The sequence below is a fragment of the Chinchilla lanigera genome, unplaced genomic scaffold, assembly GCF_000276665.1.
Source record: "Chinchilla lanigera isolate Chin_1 unplaced genomic scaffold, ChiLan1.0 scaffold00057, whole genome shotgun sequence".
In the NCBI taxonomy this organism is placed as follows: Eukaryota; Metazoa; Chordata; class Mammalia; order Rodentia; family Chinchillidae; genus Chinchilla; species Chinchilla lanigera.
Window position 1 is genome coordinate 4,915,092 of NW_004955458.1, and position 15,060 is coordinate 4,930,151.

At 60.1% G+C, this 15,060-nt stretch overlaps 1 protein-coding gene across 1 annotated transcript in view; it reads left to right on the forward strand.

Annotated features, from left to right (window-relative positions):
- The window catches only part of Lrp1 (low density lipoprotein receptor-related protein 1), an 80,509-nt gene that overhangs the window by 53,661 nt on the left and 11,788 nt on the right, over positions 1-15,060 (forward strand). The window contains exons 43-65 of the mRNA XM_005397348.2: positions 4,777-4,981; positions 5,228-5,420; positions 6,334-6,459; positions 6,646-6,774; positions 6,952-7,071; positions 7,272-7,385; positions 7,714-7,863; positions 7,938-8,060; positions 8,369-8,485; positions 8,646-8,774; positions 8,990-9,112; positions 9,200-9,340; positions 9,418-9,608; positions 10,424-10,607; positions 10,760-10,845; positions 11,034-11,153; positions 11,675-11,862; positions 11,998-12,203; positions 12,852-13,040; positions 13,569-13,717; positions 14,252-14,345; positions 14,455-14,571; positions 14,756-14,875. Of these exons, the coding sequence (XP_005397405.1) occupies positions 4,777-4,981; positions 5,228-5,420; positions 6,334-6,459; positions 6,646-6,774; positions 6,952-7,071; positions 7,272-7,385; positions 7,714-7,863; positions 7,938-8,060; positions 8,369-8,485; positions 8,646-8,774; positions 8,990-9,112; positions 9,200-9,340; positions 9,418-9,608; positions 10,424-10,607; positions 10,760-10,845; positions 11,034-11,153; positions 11,675-11,862; positions 11,998-12,203; positions 12,852-13,040; positions 13,569-13,717; positions 14,252-14,345; positions 14,455-14,571; positions 14,756-14,875 (3,314 nt within the window). The remainder of the gene's footprint in view (positions 1-4,776; positions 4,982-5,227; positions 5,421-6,333; positions 6,460-6,645; positions 6,775-6,951; positions 7,072-7,271; positions 7,386-7,713; positions 7,864-7,937; positions 8,061-8,368; positions 8,486-8,645; positions 8,775-8,989; positions 9,113-9,199; positions 9,341-9,417; positions 9,609-10,423; positions 10,608-10,759; positions 10,846-11,033; positions 11,154-11,674; positions 11,863-11,997; positions 12,204-12,851; positions 13,041-13,568; positions 13,718-14,251; positions 14,346-14,454; positions 14,572-14,755; positions 14,876-15,060) is intronic.

Genomic DNA, 15,060 nt, shown 5'->3' on the forward strand with positions numbered 1-15,060 from the left:
GCTGGATAACCTCTCTGAGCTTCAGTTCCCTCGTCTGTAGTACGACATGAGAGTAGTACTTCAGAACGAAGGAGATGGGGGGGCTCTTCTGTCTTTGTGATTGCTTCGCTCATCAGTCATGTTCGAGCTGTAAAATAGGTCCTCTGTGGCTCTCGAACTCACAGCCTCACGCAAAGAGTGCTCACTGCACTCCAGGCATGTGGAAGCCCTGGGCTGGGCTTGAAGAAGTCTCATACCAGGGCAGAGAAGTCATAGTCCTGGAAAGTGACGGTGGTGCAGGGGGGCCGTCCGCACTGACCAAACAGCGTCACAGAGACGGCAGCCGGCACAGCCCCTGGAAGCAGAAAAGACAAGCAAAGCCCCCTGGATCAGAGGAGGGCTTTGGGCAAAAGCCTGGGGGACCGAAAGCCGAAGGCAGGGCAAGACAGGGCAGGGCCTCCCGGCTGGGCTGGCTGGGAACGCTGGAGTCAGGTTGCATAGCTGTCAAGGGCACAGGCCGGAAGAATTTGGGAGAAAGCACCCCAGGGGGTCCCCTGGGTCCACCCACAGTCTCCGCCTGCTCTCCTTTCCATGGTGCTCGCCCCTCTGTGTGGGCCGCTAATGAGCCAGTCCCTCTCCATAGCGATCCTGGCCCACGGGTGAGCAAAACTCTTCCCTGAGTGTTTCCACAAAGCTTTCCTAGGAAACGAAGGGACAAACAAAACCCAGAAGCAACTACATAGAAACGGTGAGAGTACTGAGCCCGGATTCCTCACCCTGATGTGACTCAGGTCCCGCCCCAGCCAGCCTACCTGGCAGAGCTGACCCAGCACAAGGGCCTTCTGTCCCCTCCCACCTCAGCCCTTCTGGCGTGTAGGGACACGATTGATGACAAGGTTCCAAGCTCCCCTGCCGTGACCCTTGATGACCTCAGCTGTCTGAGGCTGGCCACAAGGCCTGGGGTCTCTGGATGGGGCTCTGTGCTGGGCTCCCCTGCCATCCCAGAGGGGAACCCCTCATTGTTGCCCCCGGAGTTCCTCTCCTCTGAGCTCGGGGGTGCTGTCCTCTGCTCAGCAGATGGCCTGTGAGAACCCAGGGTTCACCAGTAGGAAATGAGAGGTAGGACCCTGCCTGGAGCATGTGAGCTTCTGCTCACAGTGAGGAAGCTAGGAGCCTCAAAACTGTGCCACGAACCTGCCCCTGGCTGGGGGACACTGAGCCAGATCTGAGGTTGCCCAGAGTGTGTGGGCCCAGGGCACCCAAGGAGAAAAAGTGGGACTGTTGGAGCCAGTGCCGACCAGAGGGAGGGGCAGGGGTGAGCCATGGCGCGGCCCGTATCACTTCCTCCTGAGCCTGCCCTGAAGCTGCCCTGGGTGCCAGCAGCCCTGGGGAAGCCACAGCCCACCACATTGTGCTGCTGACTGCCTGCCCCGGGGAAGCTTCCTCTCCCTCCCACCACACCTCTCAGAGCACTTGCACCAAACTTGGAAGCAGAGTTGCACCCTTGCACACATGTAAGACTTTGTTGACCATAGGCAAAAACCACTTCCCACTGTGACTGTGACTGACCTGACTGGACCTCAGAGTGTGGAAGTCCCTTAGAAGTAAGTCCAGCCCTCACAAGACAAGGAAGAGGACTCTAGGTGCTCCCTGAGGACAGCTGTCTTTAGTGTAGACCGGAGGGAGATGTCACCTCCTCCACTCTCCCATCTTAACTCCATTAGCATCAAGAACCCCTGTACTTTCTCTAGAACAAGGTGTTCACCATGGGAGTTGGGGCCTCAGGACCTCTCAGCAGGTCAGGAGCAACCAGTAGCTCCCAGGGGACAAGATGTGTCATTTTCCTATGTGGGCCTAGCAGAAGAAGGTGAAAGGTCATCTGAGATGCAGAGCCTCTAGGGATGGGAGTAAAAAGAGTGAGACCTGGAGAGGTTGAAGGAGACAGTTTGCCAGCTGTAGGACAATCTGTGACATCAGAGGATCAGCAAGCAGAGCAGAGGCCAGGGGGCAGGGGACCAGGACAGGTCCTGGAGAGAGCTGGAGGACAGAACCCACCTCTGTGTCCTTGCATGGTGTCCTAGTTACTGTTCTCTCCTTGCTGAGACAAAATACCTGTCACCTAGAATTAAGGAAGGAAAGGTTTATGTAGCTCACAGCTTGTGGAGGTTTCAGTTCATAATCAGCTGGCTCTAAGGCAGGGTGGCACATGGCACAGGGGCAACCCTTCTTGGTGACGGAAGACAGTAAAAGCAACAAGAGCAAAAAGGGAGGAGCAAGAAAGAGCAAGCCTCTGTCCCTCCCTTACATGGTATGCAGGCTGCCCGCCCTAGAGCGAATGTAGCACTCCCACCCAGAATCCCAGCATTGGACCATGAATAAATCACAAACTCTAGAAGCCCAGTCCATGACCACATGAGGCTCTGGGGGGAAATCAAGACACAAACCATAACATTCCACCTCTGGACCCCCAAAGACTCATGCACATTCCTTTATGCAAAAGGCATTTTAGTCCATCTCTACAAGTTGCCAGAGTCCTAACAGTTTCAGTATTGCTGAAAAGTCCAAGTCCCAAGTCCCCTCCAAGATGTAAGGCAAACTTAGCTGTGAGTCCCTGCACAAATGAAAAGAGAGTTCAAGACTTCCAACATTCAGTGGCACAAGATAAGCATTACCATTCTAAAAGGTACAAACGGAGATACAAAGCATTGGGACCAAACCAAGTCCAAAATCCAGGAGGGCAAACATTAAGTCCCGTAGTTCATGTGGAGCATCTGAATCAATCTGTAGTAAGTTGTGCACTCTAAAGAGCTTGTGTGGCTACGCCCCTATGACACTTCCAGTGCAGCTCCCACGATTTCTCTTGTAGGCTTGCTTTGCTCCCTCCTTGCAACTTTCCTTAGATGATCCATGTTCTTGGCTTTTCCAATCTTCTGGGGTCTCCACTGCACCTTTGGGTTCACCCTTACAGCTTCATATACTGCCCTCTCAGGGGCACACTGCCTGGCCTCCCAGGCCTTGTGAAATTGGGGTGGAATCCTTCTTAACATTATAACTCTTGCATTCTGTGTGCACCTAAAACCAGCACCATGTGGGTGCTGCCAAGATCTGCTACCACCTGGAGCAGTAGCCAGGCATCCCTCTTTTTTGGCTATAGGGGTCCAGTGCCTGGATCACTAAGCACTCTGAATCTGATTCTGAGGAACACATTCTCTATGCTGCTGCCATTCTGGAACTTGGTGTTCTGTGGCTTTCTGCTCAAAGTGAAGTCTTTCACTTTTGCAGTTTTGAGGCTGCAAAGGATGGAGACCTGCTGCTTCTTGTGATGCCCTCAGGCCATCTTTTATATTTTCCTGTTCCTTCTCAGCAATCAAGATTGCCTCTGCTTTGCAGTCCACAGCATTACTGGAGCTTCCTTTCTGTCCAAACTCAACATTTTAAATCACCCTGCTGGGCTCTTTGCTCTTGATTCTCAACATAAATCTGGCAAAAAGCGCCCAGCAGTAGCCATGCCACCACCTCAACATTCACTGCCTTGAAATTTTGTTTGCCACTTTAATTAGTCCACTGCCCTTAATCATAGTCTCAGGCAAAGTTCTGGACGTGAGCAAAATGCAGACAAACTTTATGCCAAACAATAACACACATCATCTGGAGTCCAACAGCCAATGCAGTCCTTCCCAGCAGAAATCTCCTGAGCTCAATCTTCACTGGCAGGATTTCTATCAGCCTTCTGGTCTTCTGAGCTCTGACCAGAATCTCCCATACAGAAGACCCTAAGGCGTTCCAACTCTAGTCTTTCAGGCAACATCTCCAAATCTTTCCAAACTCTTCCCACAAGCCATTCACAAGGGCTTTTATATCACATGGTCAGGTACAGTCACAGCAATCGCCCCACTCCTGGTACCAAACTCTCTCTTGGTTACTTTCCTCTTGTTGCTTTTGCTGTTTTCTGCCACCATGAACTGTTGCCCTCTGCTATGTGCCACTCTGCCTTGAAGCCATTTGAGTATGGACTGAAACCTCCACAAAATGTGAGCTAAACAAACCTTTCCTTCCTTAATTCTGGGCATTAGGTATTTTGTCTCAGCAATGAGAGAAAAGTAATCAAGACACATGGTCTAGGGCTAGGGATACAGCTCAGTGGCACAGTGCCTGCCTGGCAAGCATGAGGTTTTGAGTTCGATTTTTGGTACCAAAAAAAAAAAAAAAAGAGAACTATAAGACACGTGGTCCCACAGTCCAGTGTGCACAGGGCCAGCAGAGAAGCGCTGGAAGGTGCTGGTTCCACTGCCTACCCCAGGCCCAAGTGAGTGTGAATCTTAGAGAACAAAGGCCCGGGACTCACTATCTGGGCAGGTGATCTGAGGACATGCTGTCACACTGCGTTGTCCCCGCATCTCCCACATCTATCCCAAGCTTACCACCAGCCTGAGTGCCTCACAGGGTGGTCATGGACTGGCCACACCCTATGCCCTGAGGAGGCTTCAGAGTCAGAGCTAGTACACAGTGGGGCTGGGGCTCAGCTGTAAATGTGCAAAGGGCTTCAGCTACAGAGAAGGTGGTCACTGAGATCTTCAGGGTGTGATTCATGTATGCCTGAGACAGCCACATAGTCCATGGACTGTGCAGTGTCCAGCTCTTCCCAGGCACGGGGACAGGGTTGGCATTGGCTCTGGGGTTGCCATGCAGCAGAATCTGGGGAACCCCTGGCTGACTCCTAGGTTCTGGTTATCTCCAGTGCTGGCCTGTGTTCGCCAACACAGACTCTAGCTTTGACTCTTGATCCCTCTGCCCCAGCCTGATGTTCTGGACCAACTGGAATGAGCAGCACCCGAGCATCATGCGTGCAGCCCTGTCTGGAGCCAACGTCCTGACCCTCATTGAGAAGGACATCCGCACACCCAACGGCCTGGCCATCGACCACCGTGCCGAGAAGCTCTACTTCTCTGACGCCACCCTGGACAAGATCGAGCGGTGCGAGTACGACGGCTCCCACCGCTATGTGAGTCTGCGGGGTGGCAGACGGTATGCGAGGAGGCTGGGGTCGGGGCTGGGCCAGTCTGCCAGGCACAGAGCACCAGAAAGGGAGGTGCGGCGTGGTGGCAAGGGCAGGGCAGAGGGAGGTAGGGAGTCCTGGCCTTGGGCAGCCCTCGCCCGTACTTCCCAGGCCCCATCGCCCGGCCACCAGCCACTGTGGTGAAGTGGGGTGAGAGCCTGAGCAGCTCCGTGACCATGCTGTGGTCTCCAGGTGATCCTGAAGTCGGAGCCAGTCCACCCCTTTGGACTGGCTGTGTACGGGGAGCACATCTTCTGGACCGACTGGGTGCGGCGGGCAGTGCAGCGGGCCAACAAGTACGTGGGCAGCGACATGAAGCTGCTGCGTGTGGACATCCCCCAGCAGCCCATGGGCATCATCGCCGTGGCCAATGACACCAACAGCTGTGAGTGGAGCGCGGGCCCCAGCCGTGTCGTCCTGCTCACTCTGCTGCACACCCACACAGCGCACGCGCGCACACGCAAACACACATGCAGCACACTGGCCTGGCCCTGCCCTCCTGGCCCACCACCATACAGGCACACAGCTGTTCCCGTCTTTGCCCCCAGGAGATTCCAAAATACCCCTGTGCCCCAGGCCTCAAGGCGTGCGTGTTTGCACACACGCGAACGTGGCACTCAACCTGGGCCGGCTCATCAGAGCATGTGCACAGGCACACGTGCACGTTTCCTGTGCTCCCAAGGGCTCCTGCACACGCCCCGGACTCCACCACCAGCACATGCTTTGATCATTCATCCCACCGGGAGCCACCACACGTCCCAGAACTGGTCACGCAGGCATGCCAGGTGCTGCCTGCGCCCACCCTCCGCCTGTTCGTGCACAGCCCTGTACTGGGCCCGGCTGGGCTCCCCGGCCTCCCCCTGCCCCCCGCAGATCCACAGCTTTCCCAGCCTCTCACCTGCTCCTCAGGCACGCAAGCCCTGCACCCACCACCGCTCACATGATCTCAAAGGCTCCTGGCAGGTGCGCATGCCTGCCATCCCAGCACTGTGCGAGGCTGAGGAGCATCTCAGGTTGAAGCCCAGCCTGGGCAACTTCATCTCTTGGTGAGACCGTGTCTCAGAAAAACAGCTCCTTGTACTGGGAGCTCCCTGAGATGCACGTCAGAGCCCACAGCTCCCCACGTGTGAACACAGACATCCTCAGCCTCGACAACCCCCACTCCAGCCTCCCCGGGCAGCCCTCCCTGCTGCAGTGAAGCTCGGGGCCTGGTGTGACTGTGCAGAGGCCGGGGGGCAGCTTGGGATGTGCGCCGCAGGGCACACCCCTCAGCCTGTATTCGCGCTGTCCCCGCCCAGGCGAACTCTCTCCTTGCCGCATCAACAACGGGGGCTGCCAGGACCTGTGCCTGCTCACCCAGCAAGGCCACGTCAACTGCTCCTGTCGAGGGGGCAGAATCCTGCAGGAGGACCTCACCTGTCGAGGTGAGGAGGCAGGGACGGGCTGCTGAGGAGCCGGAGCACAGACAGGCCTCGGCCCAGACTCTCCAGCCCGGGACACACAGCTTTCTGCCCAGGAAAGGCTGACAGCGACCCCAGTTGCTGGGGAGAAGGGAATGGGGGTCCAGAGCAGGGCCCTGGGTCCTGAAGCTCTCTGTCCTTCCTCCCTAGCGGTGAATTCCTCTTGCCGAGCACAAGATGAGTTCGAGTGTGCCAACGGCGAATGCATCAACTTCAGCCTGACCTGCGACGGGGTCTCCCACTGCAAGGACAAGTCCGACGAGAAGCCGTCTTACTGCAGTAAGGAGCCCGGCCCCGCATGACCCAGCCCCATGCCTGAGAAGGTCTAGGAGCTCATGAAGGGTAGAACCGCAGTTATCCTGCAGCAGGCTCATAGCAGGGAACTGAACACGGGCGCGCTGGTCAGCAGAGTCAGCCCCTTCGCTGGACCTGCAGTGACCGCTCCCCCTCCTGCAGACTCACGCCGCTGCAAGAAGACTTTCCGCCAGTGCAGCAACGGGCGCTGTGTGTCCAACATGCTGTGGTGCAACGGGGCGGATGACTGTGGGGACGGCTCGGACGAGATTCCCTGCAACAGTGAGTGGGGCGCTCGGGCGCCTGGCCCAGCCTCAGACCTCGCCCTCCGCGAACCTGAGCCTCCACCCGCCCTCAGCCTGGCTGGCCTTTTGTCCTTAGTTTGCGGTACTCCAGGGATGGCAGGGCGGGTGATTTGGGCCAGGGGCTCTCCTGGCCCCCACAGAGAGAAGGCCTGATGGTTCTGGGCGCTGCTCTTCTAGAAACGGCGTGTGCTACAGGCGAATTCCGCTGCCGGGATGGGACCTGCATCGGGAACTCCAGCCGCTGCAACCAGTTTGTGGACTGTGAAGATGCCTCGGACGAGATGAACTGCAGTGAGTGACGCCCTGCGCCTCCTGCGTCTCAGACCAGCGCTCTCCCCTGCCCCTGCTGTCTCAGGTCCTTCTGCCCCTGCCCTGTGCCCTGCTGGCCCTCCCTGTGCCTCTATATGATAGCCCCATCCCCCGTCACGCTCCGTTCCTGCTCCTGGACTCCCCCGGGATGCAGGAGGGGGCAGAGGGCGGTGGCATGGACGGCCCCTCGGCCGAAAGGCGCTCTTCAGCTTTGTGCAGCACACCAAGGCGCGTGGGGCTAGCAGATGCCCCCGGAAGGTGGTCTAGGGGGACCTGGGTATCATCCCTAACCCCTCCCCCACCCCACCAGGTGCCACCGACTGCAGTAGCTACTTCCGCCTGGGAGTGAAGGGCGTGCTCTTCCAGCCCTGCGAGCGCACCTCCCTCTGCTACGCACCCAGCTGGGTGTGCGATGGCGCCAATGACTGCGGAGACTACAGCGACGAGCGCGACTGCCCAGGTCAGCCGCGGGCCTCTGCGTGGCGGGCGGTGGCCCTGGGGCTGGCGGAGGCCTCACACCTCCCTCACCCCCAGGTGCGAAGCGCCCCAGGTGTCCCCTCAATTACTTTGCCTGCCCCAGTGGGCGGTGCATCCCCATGAGCTGGACGTGTGACAAGGAGGACGACTGCGAGCACGGGGAGGACGAGACCCACTGCAGTGAGTGACGTCGGACCCCCGAGCCGAGCCCGGAGCGCCCGCGGCCCGGGCTTTGCCGCAGCACCGAGACCTGGCTGGGCCCCACCTCTGAGTCCCCCGGAAATGCCCTCCTTAGAGAAGGGCACCAGGGCTTCCTACCCTGCCCCACTCTCTGGACCCTCAGGCTCAGAGACGGCCATTTTGCCAGCTCCCGCTGATCCCCCATAGCCGGGCCCGTGGGTGTCTCTCCCATCCTTGCACGGCGCCCGCCTGCCCTCCGAGTGCCATCCCCGCCACCCGGCTCTAACTGCACCCTCTGCCTGCCCCAGACAAGTTCTGCTCCGAGGCCCAGTTTGAGTGCCAGAACCACCGCTGCATCTCCAAGCAGTGGCTGTGTGACGGCAGCGACGACTGTGGGGACGGCTCCGACGAGGCGGCTCACTGTGGTGAGGAGGGGCCGGGGTGACGCTGGGGAAGGCGCCAGGGAGGGCCCGCACCCCAGCCTGGCACACGCCCGGTGGAGGGGCCCGCCGGCGGGGCGCGCCGGCACAGCTGCCCGGCCCTGCTCCGCCCGGCCTGAGCCTCAGTGCCCCTCCGCCCCCACAGAAGGCAAGACGTGCGGCCCGTCCTCGTTCTCCTGCCCTGGCACCCACATGTGCGTCCCGGAGCGCTGGCTGTGCGACGGCGACAAGGACTGTGCGGACGGCGCGGATGAAAGCGTCTCAGCCGGCTGCTGTGAGTGGCCGGTTTCACTTTGCAGCGGGGAAGCCGAGGTCAGGGAGAGGAGGGGCTTCAGTGGGGTTCGCACACTTAGGAGCAGAGCTGTGGCGTCAGCTCAGTGATCCCGACTCCCCCGCAGTGCTGGGGTCAGGAGGCAGGGGAGGGGAGGTAGTGGCTGGCGGGGCAGCGGCCGCAGGCGCAGGGCTGAGGAGCCGCCACCTCTGCCACAGTGTACAACAGCACCTGCGACGAGCGGGAGTTCATGTGCCAGAACCACCAGTGCATCCCCAAGCACTTCGTGTGCGACCACGACCGGGACTGCGCCGACGGCTCTGACGAGTCCCCCGAGTGTGGTGAGCCCCCGGGGCCCGGGCGGGAGGTCGCAGTGCCCTCAGCAGTCGCGGGGCACCGCGCCCCGGCTCATCGCCCCCCTCCCCTAGAGTACCCAACCTGCGGCCCCAGTGAGTTCCGCTGTGCCAACGGGCGCTGTCTGAGCTCCCGCCAGTGGGAGTGCGACGGTGAGAACGACTGCCACGACCAGAGCGACGAGGCGCCCAAGAACCCACACTGCACCAGCCCAGGTGGGCCTGCCGCGCGGCGCCCCGCCCCCTCTCCCCGCCGCCTGCGGCCCGCTGACCTGCGCCCCTGCCCTCCACAGGGCACAAGTGCAACGCCTCCTCGCAGTTCCTGTGCAGCGGCGGGCGCTGCGTGGCCGAGGCTCTGCTCTGCAACGGCCAGGACGACTGCGGCGATGGCTCCGATGAACGCGGCTGCCACGTCAACGAGTGTCTCAGTCGCAAGCTCAGTGGCTGCAGCCAGGACTGCGAGGACCTCAAGATTGGCTTCAAGGTGTGCCCAGCCCCCAGGAGGAAGTTCCCACACCCCAGACCTGTAGCCGGAACTCCCTGCTCCACCCTCTCCCTCCGTCCGTCCGTCCGTCCATCCGTCCGTCCATCTAGTCATTTGTTTGTGGGTTTTTGGTTTTTGCTTTTGTTTCTGGGAGCGTTTATCCTCCCAGGGTTCTGTGGCTACAGCAGTGAACAGGCGGACATCTCTGCTGGGTTCTGCATCTATCTGGAAGCCAGACTCAGCGGGATTGTCTGCTGACAGACGAGATAAGGGCTGTGAGGGGAGGGAGTGAGGATGTCAAGCAGGTAACAGATAATCCAGGTCTGGAGTTCAGAGTGCAGGCCCAGACTGGAGGGAGAGCTGCGCCCCTAGAGATGCTGTTTAAATCTATGAGCCTCCATCCAATCCCCAAGGACGTGAGTGCAGATAGCAAAGAGGAGGTCTCAGGCGGAGCATGCTGAGCGCCCGTCCCCGAGGGGCTTAGAGGCTTGGGGGAGCAGCGGAGGTGCTTGAGGAGGAGAAGCTGCTAAGTGGAAGGACAGCCAAGTGAAGAAAGGGTTTCCAGGGGACAGTGTGCCCGGCCGCGCCCTGCTCCCAGGGCACCTGTGGGCATTACAGCATTGGCCTCTGGGTGCGGAAACCTCCCTCACCTTTGGTTCTTGCGGGCGTGAAGGCCGGACAGCTGACCGGGTGGGCTCAGTCCGTGTTGCCTCCTGTCCTGGCAAGTCAGGACCAGGAGGGCCCGTCACCCAGCTCTCCAGCAGGGAGGCCCCGACCCTGCCACACCCCCAGCCCGGGTCTCCCTGCGCTTGTAGTGCCGCTGTCGCCCGGGCTTCCGACTGAAGGATGATGGCCGGACATGCGCCGACGTGGACGAGTGCAGCACCACCTTCCCCTGCAGCCAGCGCTGCATCAACACCCACGGCAGCTACAAGTGTCTGTGTGTGGAGGGCTACGCGCCCCGCGGCGGCGACCCTCACAGCTGCAAAGCGGTGACTGGTGAGACGGGCACTTGGAGGGCGAGAGACGCCCGGGGAGCTGAGGGGGCTGCAGAGGGAAGGCTGGGATAGCAGGGTTTAGGAAAGGCCGGGAGACCAGGGCTATTGAACTGTGCCTCAGCCAGACGCTTAACCCAAATCCCCTACTTCCAGATGAGGAGCCATTTCTCATCTTCGCCAACCGGTACTACCTGCGCAAGCTCAACCTCGACGGCTCCAATTACACACTGCTTAAGCAGGTACCAAAACCCAGGCCCGCTGCTTGCTGCCAGCCTGCCTGGGCCCAGTACATCTCCCCACGTGGGCCCATGGTCACCCCCCTCTTGAGCCAGCCACCCCTGACTCCACAGTCATCCCTCTCCACATCCAAAAGCGTCCTCCCTGACTCCACGGCTTTCTCCTTCCACTCCCCACCTCCCGAACCCAGGGCCTGAACAATGCTGTCGCCTTGGACTTTGACTATCGAGAGCAGATGATTTACTGGACAGATGTGACAACCCAGGGCAGCATGATCCGAAGGATGCACCTGAATGGGAGCAACGTGCAGGTGCGGCATGGGGCAGCACCTCCTTCGCAGACACACTGGGGACCCTAAAGCTGGACTCTGCACCGCCCCTGCAGATGGCTCCCTACTTTAAAGTATCCCGTTTTCCACTCCTGTCTGCTAGAGTTATTCCTCTCCCCTCCCTGCTGAGCTCCTACGTGGTTCTGCTCATTCTGGTTTCTCTCACCTCCAAACCCGGAGTGTGAGAACTGGGGGTTCTTCCCACCCTCCCCTCCCTTCCCTCCCCAGGTCTCCCCCGTCACCAGGAAGTCCCTCTTATGTCTGACCTTCCTTCCAGCACTATGAGGCCTGGGCATGGTCTGCTCATCTAGAGACCCCTTTCCTGGAGGCCCTGCTGACACCTTTTAGTGTCAGACCTGGGGTTGGTGTGTTACGTCATCTGTCTCCCAAGGAGGCCAGGAGCGGGAGCTCTACTCATTTTATGGGGGTGGGGGAGGCTGGACCTCAGGGAGGCCAAAGGTGCTACCCAGGTCACTGGGCTTCTTCCTTGCCCCTGCCCACAGGTCCTACATCGGACAGGCCTCAGCAACCCGGACGGGCTGGCTGTGGACTGGGTGGGTGGCAATCTGTACTGGTGTGACAAAGGCCGGGACACCATCGAAGTGTCTAAGCTCAACGGGGCCTACCGGACGGTGCTGGTCAGCTCTGGCCTCCGTGAGCCCCGGGCTCTGGTGGTGGATGTGCAGAATGGGTATGTGGACAAGGAGGGTTGGAGAAGCCCCTGAAAGCAGGTGGTGCCCTCAGACATCCCAGCCCAGCCTCCCTGCGTGTTCCTGGTGGGACCCTGTCACGGGCCTCTCAGGCTCACTTCCCGCCCACCTGCCAGGTATTTGTACTGGACAGACTGGGGTGACCACTCGCTGATCGGCCGGATTGGCATGGATGGGTCTAGCCGCAGTGTCATTGTGGACACCAAGATCACGTGGCCCAATGGTCTGACTCTGGACTACGTCACTGAGCGCATCTACTGGGCCGACGCCCGCGAGGACTACATTGAGTTTGCCAGCCTGGATGGCTCCAATCGACATGTCGGTTCGTGTGCCTCTGATTCTACCGCACATAGCAGGCTGGGGAGTGCGGGTCCAGAGTGACAGGGGACCGCGTTTGGAGGGCAAAAGTGGACAAAAGCCAAAGGGCACAGTGTAAGGACAACACACATTGCAAGGCGTGGTGGCGCACGCCTATAATTCCAGCACTCGGGAGGCTGAGGCAGAAGGATCGTTGCGAGTTCAAGACCAGCCAAGGCTACAAAGTGAGCTCAAGGCCAGCCTGAGCTGCATAGTGAGACCCTGTCTCCAAAAAAAAGGACAACACACATGAGGGTGTTGGGGTTCAGAGTACCCAGGTGTTTCCATGGGCTGGCCCAGGCGTGAGACCACTGTCCATCTCCCTGGGGAAGGAGGACGGCCCTCCCCATGTGCAGCTCAGCACGGAGGCCCCAAGGGAGGTGGGGATGGAGGCCTGGGGTGGGAGCTGCAGCGCCCTACTTCCTGAGTGGAGCCATTGACTGCCACAGAGCAGGAATTGCTGTTGGACGGTCTGCCTCTCGTCAGCTGTGTGGCTTCGGAAGCCGCAGAATCATCGGGAGCAGGGGCCCATGCCCACCTTGGAGGGTTGTGGTGGGTAGGTGGGCAGGTGGGCAGGGCACCAACCGCCCTGTGCCTGTCCCCCGCCCCACAGTGCTGAGCCAGGACATCCCACACATCTTCGCGCTGACCTTGTTTGAGGACTACGTCTACTGGACCGACTGGGAGACGAAGTCCATCAACCGAGCCCACAAGACCACAGGCGCCAACAAGACGCTCCTCATCAGCACCCTGCACCGGCCCATGGACCTGCACGTCTTCCACGCCCTGCGCCAGCCGGATGGTAAGCGAGCGCGAGGCAGGAGTAGCACGGGGGCCCCGGGTGTGGGGGATCCGGCGGGGTTTAAGCTGTCCGGTTCCCGCTCATCCCCCTGCAGCACTGCTGTGCACCCCTGGCCATGCCCTGGGAGTTCTCACGGGGGTAGACAGGGTGCATTTGGGTCTCTGGGCCTTCAGTGCAGCCTGGTTCTCCCCTGGGGTCCCAGGGCAGCACAGCCCAATGCCAGTCCAGGAGCTGAGAGAAGAGCAGGTCGGGGTGCAGCACCGAGAGGTGGGGCCCAGCAGCAGGCTAGGGTGGTGAGGGTGGCACAGAGGGTGTGAGCTTCAGGCCTGTCCTGATCCTACCTGCTCAGGCTTCAGCTCCCTGCTACAAGAGGCGGGATCTCGGTCCACTGTGCCGCTGCCCGGGACAGACTGGGCCCAGCAGCTTTGACTTCCCAGCAAGCGCTGCGGTCGCTCGCAGAAGCCAGCAGCCTGGGGAGTCAGAAGCCCAGCCCAGCCGGCTGCCCCTTACCCTCTTCTTCCCTGGCAGTGCCCAATCACCCCTGCAAGGTCAACAACGGCGGCTGCAGCAACCTGTGCCTGCTGTCCCCCGGCGGGGGTCACAAATGTGCCTGCCCTACCAATTTCTACCTGGGCGGCGACGGGCGCACCTGTGTGTCCAACTGCACCGCCAGTCAGGTGAGGCTGTCCACTAGGTCTCCGGGCCCCGGGGCCCTCACACCCGTACCCCAGCCCCCCTGGACCCCGACACCTGCTCTGATGCCCTTACACGCCTGTTTCTCTCACACTGACCCCCCGCGTTTCTTGCCTACCTCTTGTCTCCCCACAGCAATAATTTTACACCTGTCACCGCACACAGACACCCCACCCCTAACCATCACTGTTTTTTTTTTTTTTTTTTTTCTTTCTGATACTGGGAATCGAACTCACGACCTTACGCTTGCCAGGCAGGCGCTGTGCCGCTGAGCTAAATCCCCAGCCCTCCATCACTGTTCCTTACAGTCCCCCGTCCTGACCTCTACACCCGCCTGCCACACATGGGCACCCCCTCACCTGGCCTTCCTGCACTCATCGTACCCCAACTCCTGTCCGGCTTTACCTCCCCCAAACACCCCGGCCCTGCTGCTCCTTTGAAACATCTCAGCCGCTCAAAAGAAAAGCGTCTGAGTTCCCCAGACCCACCAGCCCCTCTTGCCCCTGCCTGCCCTCCAGTTCGTGTGCAAGAACGACAAGTGCATCCCCTTCTGGTGGAAGTGTGACACCGAGGACGACTGCGGGGACCACTCGGACGAGCCCGCAGACTGCCGTGAGTGTCCAGGGTGCAGGCGGCTGCCGCAGAGCAGAGGCTGCGGCGCTGGGCCGGTCCCACCACGCGGATCGCCGCTCTTCTAACTGCAAGGCTCCTCTTCCCGCAGCCGAGTTCAAATGCCGCCCGGGACAGTTCCAGTGCTCGACGGGCATCTGCACAAACCCTGCCTTCATCTGTGACGGGGACAATGACTGCCAGGACAACAGTGATGAGGCCAATTGCGGTAAGGGGCCGCTCGGGAGGTTGCAAGGGCAAGGAAGCTCCAGCCAGCAGCGCTTTCTGTCCAGGCTGGGTTCCTCTGCTTGAAGCCCCCCAAGTTCACACCCCTGCACTGGGGAAGTGAGGCCCCTCCCTCCCCAAGTCCTCAGTGTGCCGTTAGTGACCTGTCCCCACCCCGCACCCCACAGACATCCACGTCTGCTTGCCCAGTCAGTTCAAGTGCACCAACACCAACCGCTGCATCCCCGGCATCTTCCGCTGCAACGGTCAGGACAACTGCGGAGACGGCGAGGATGAGAGGGACTGCCGTGAGTGCCAAGGCGCACAGGGGGCCGGGGGGCGGGGGCGGCGTGGACCCAGGGCAGGCGTGGACTCCGCACCACTCCTTCGAGAGCAGCCAGGGTTCCTCGCTTGAGTTACATAAACCCCAGAAATAACCTCATTTGCCCATAAGAAGCATTGTGTTTGACTTGGAGATAAATATTGCCGGTCT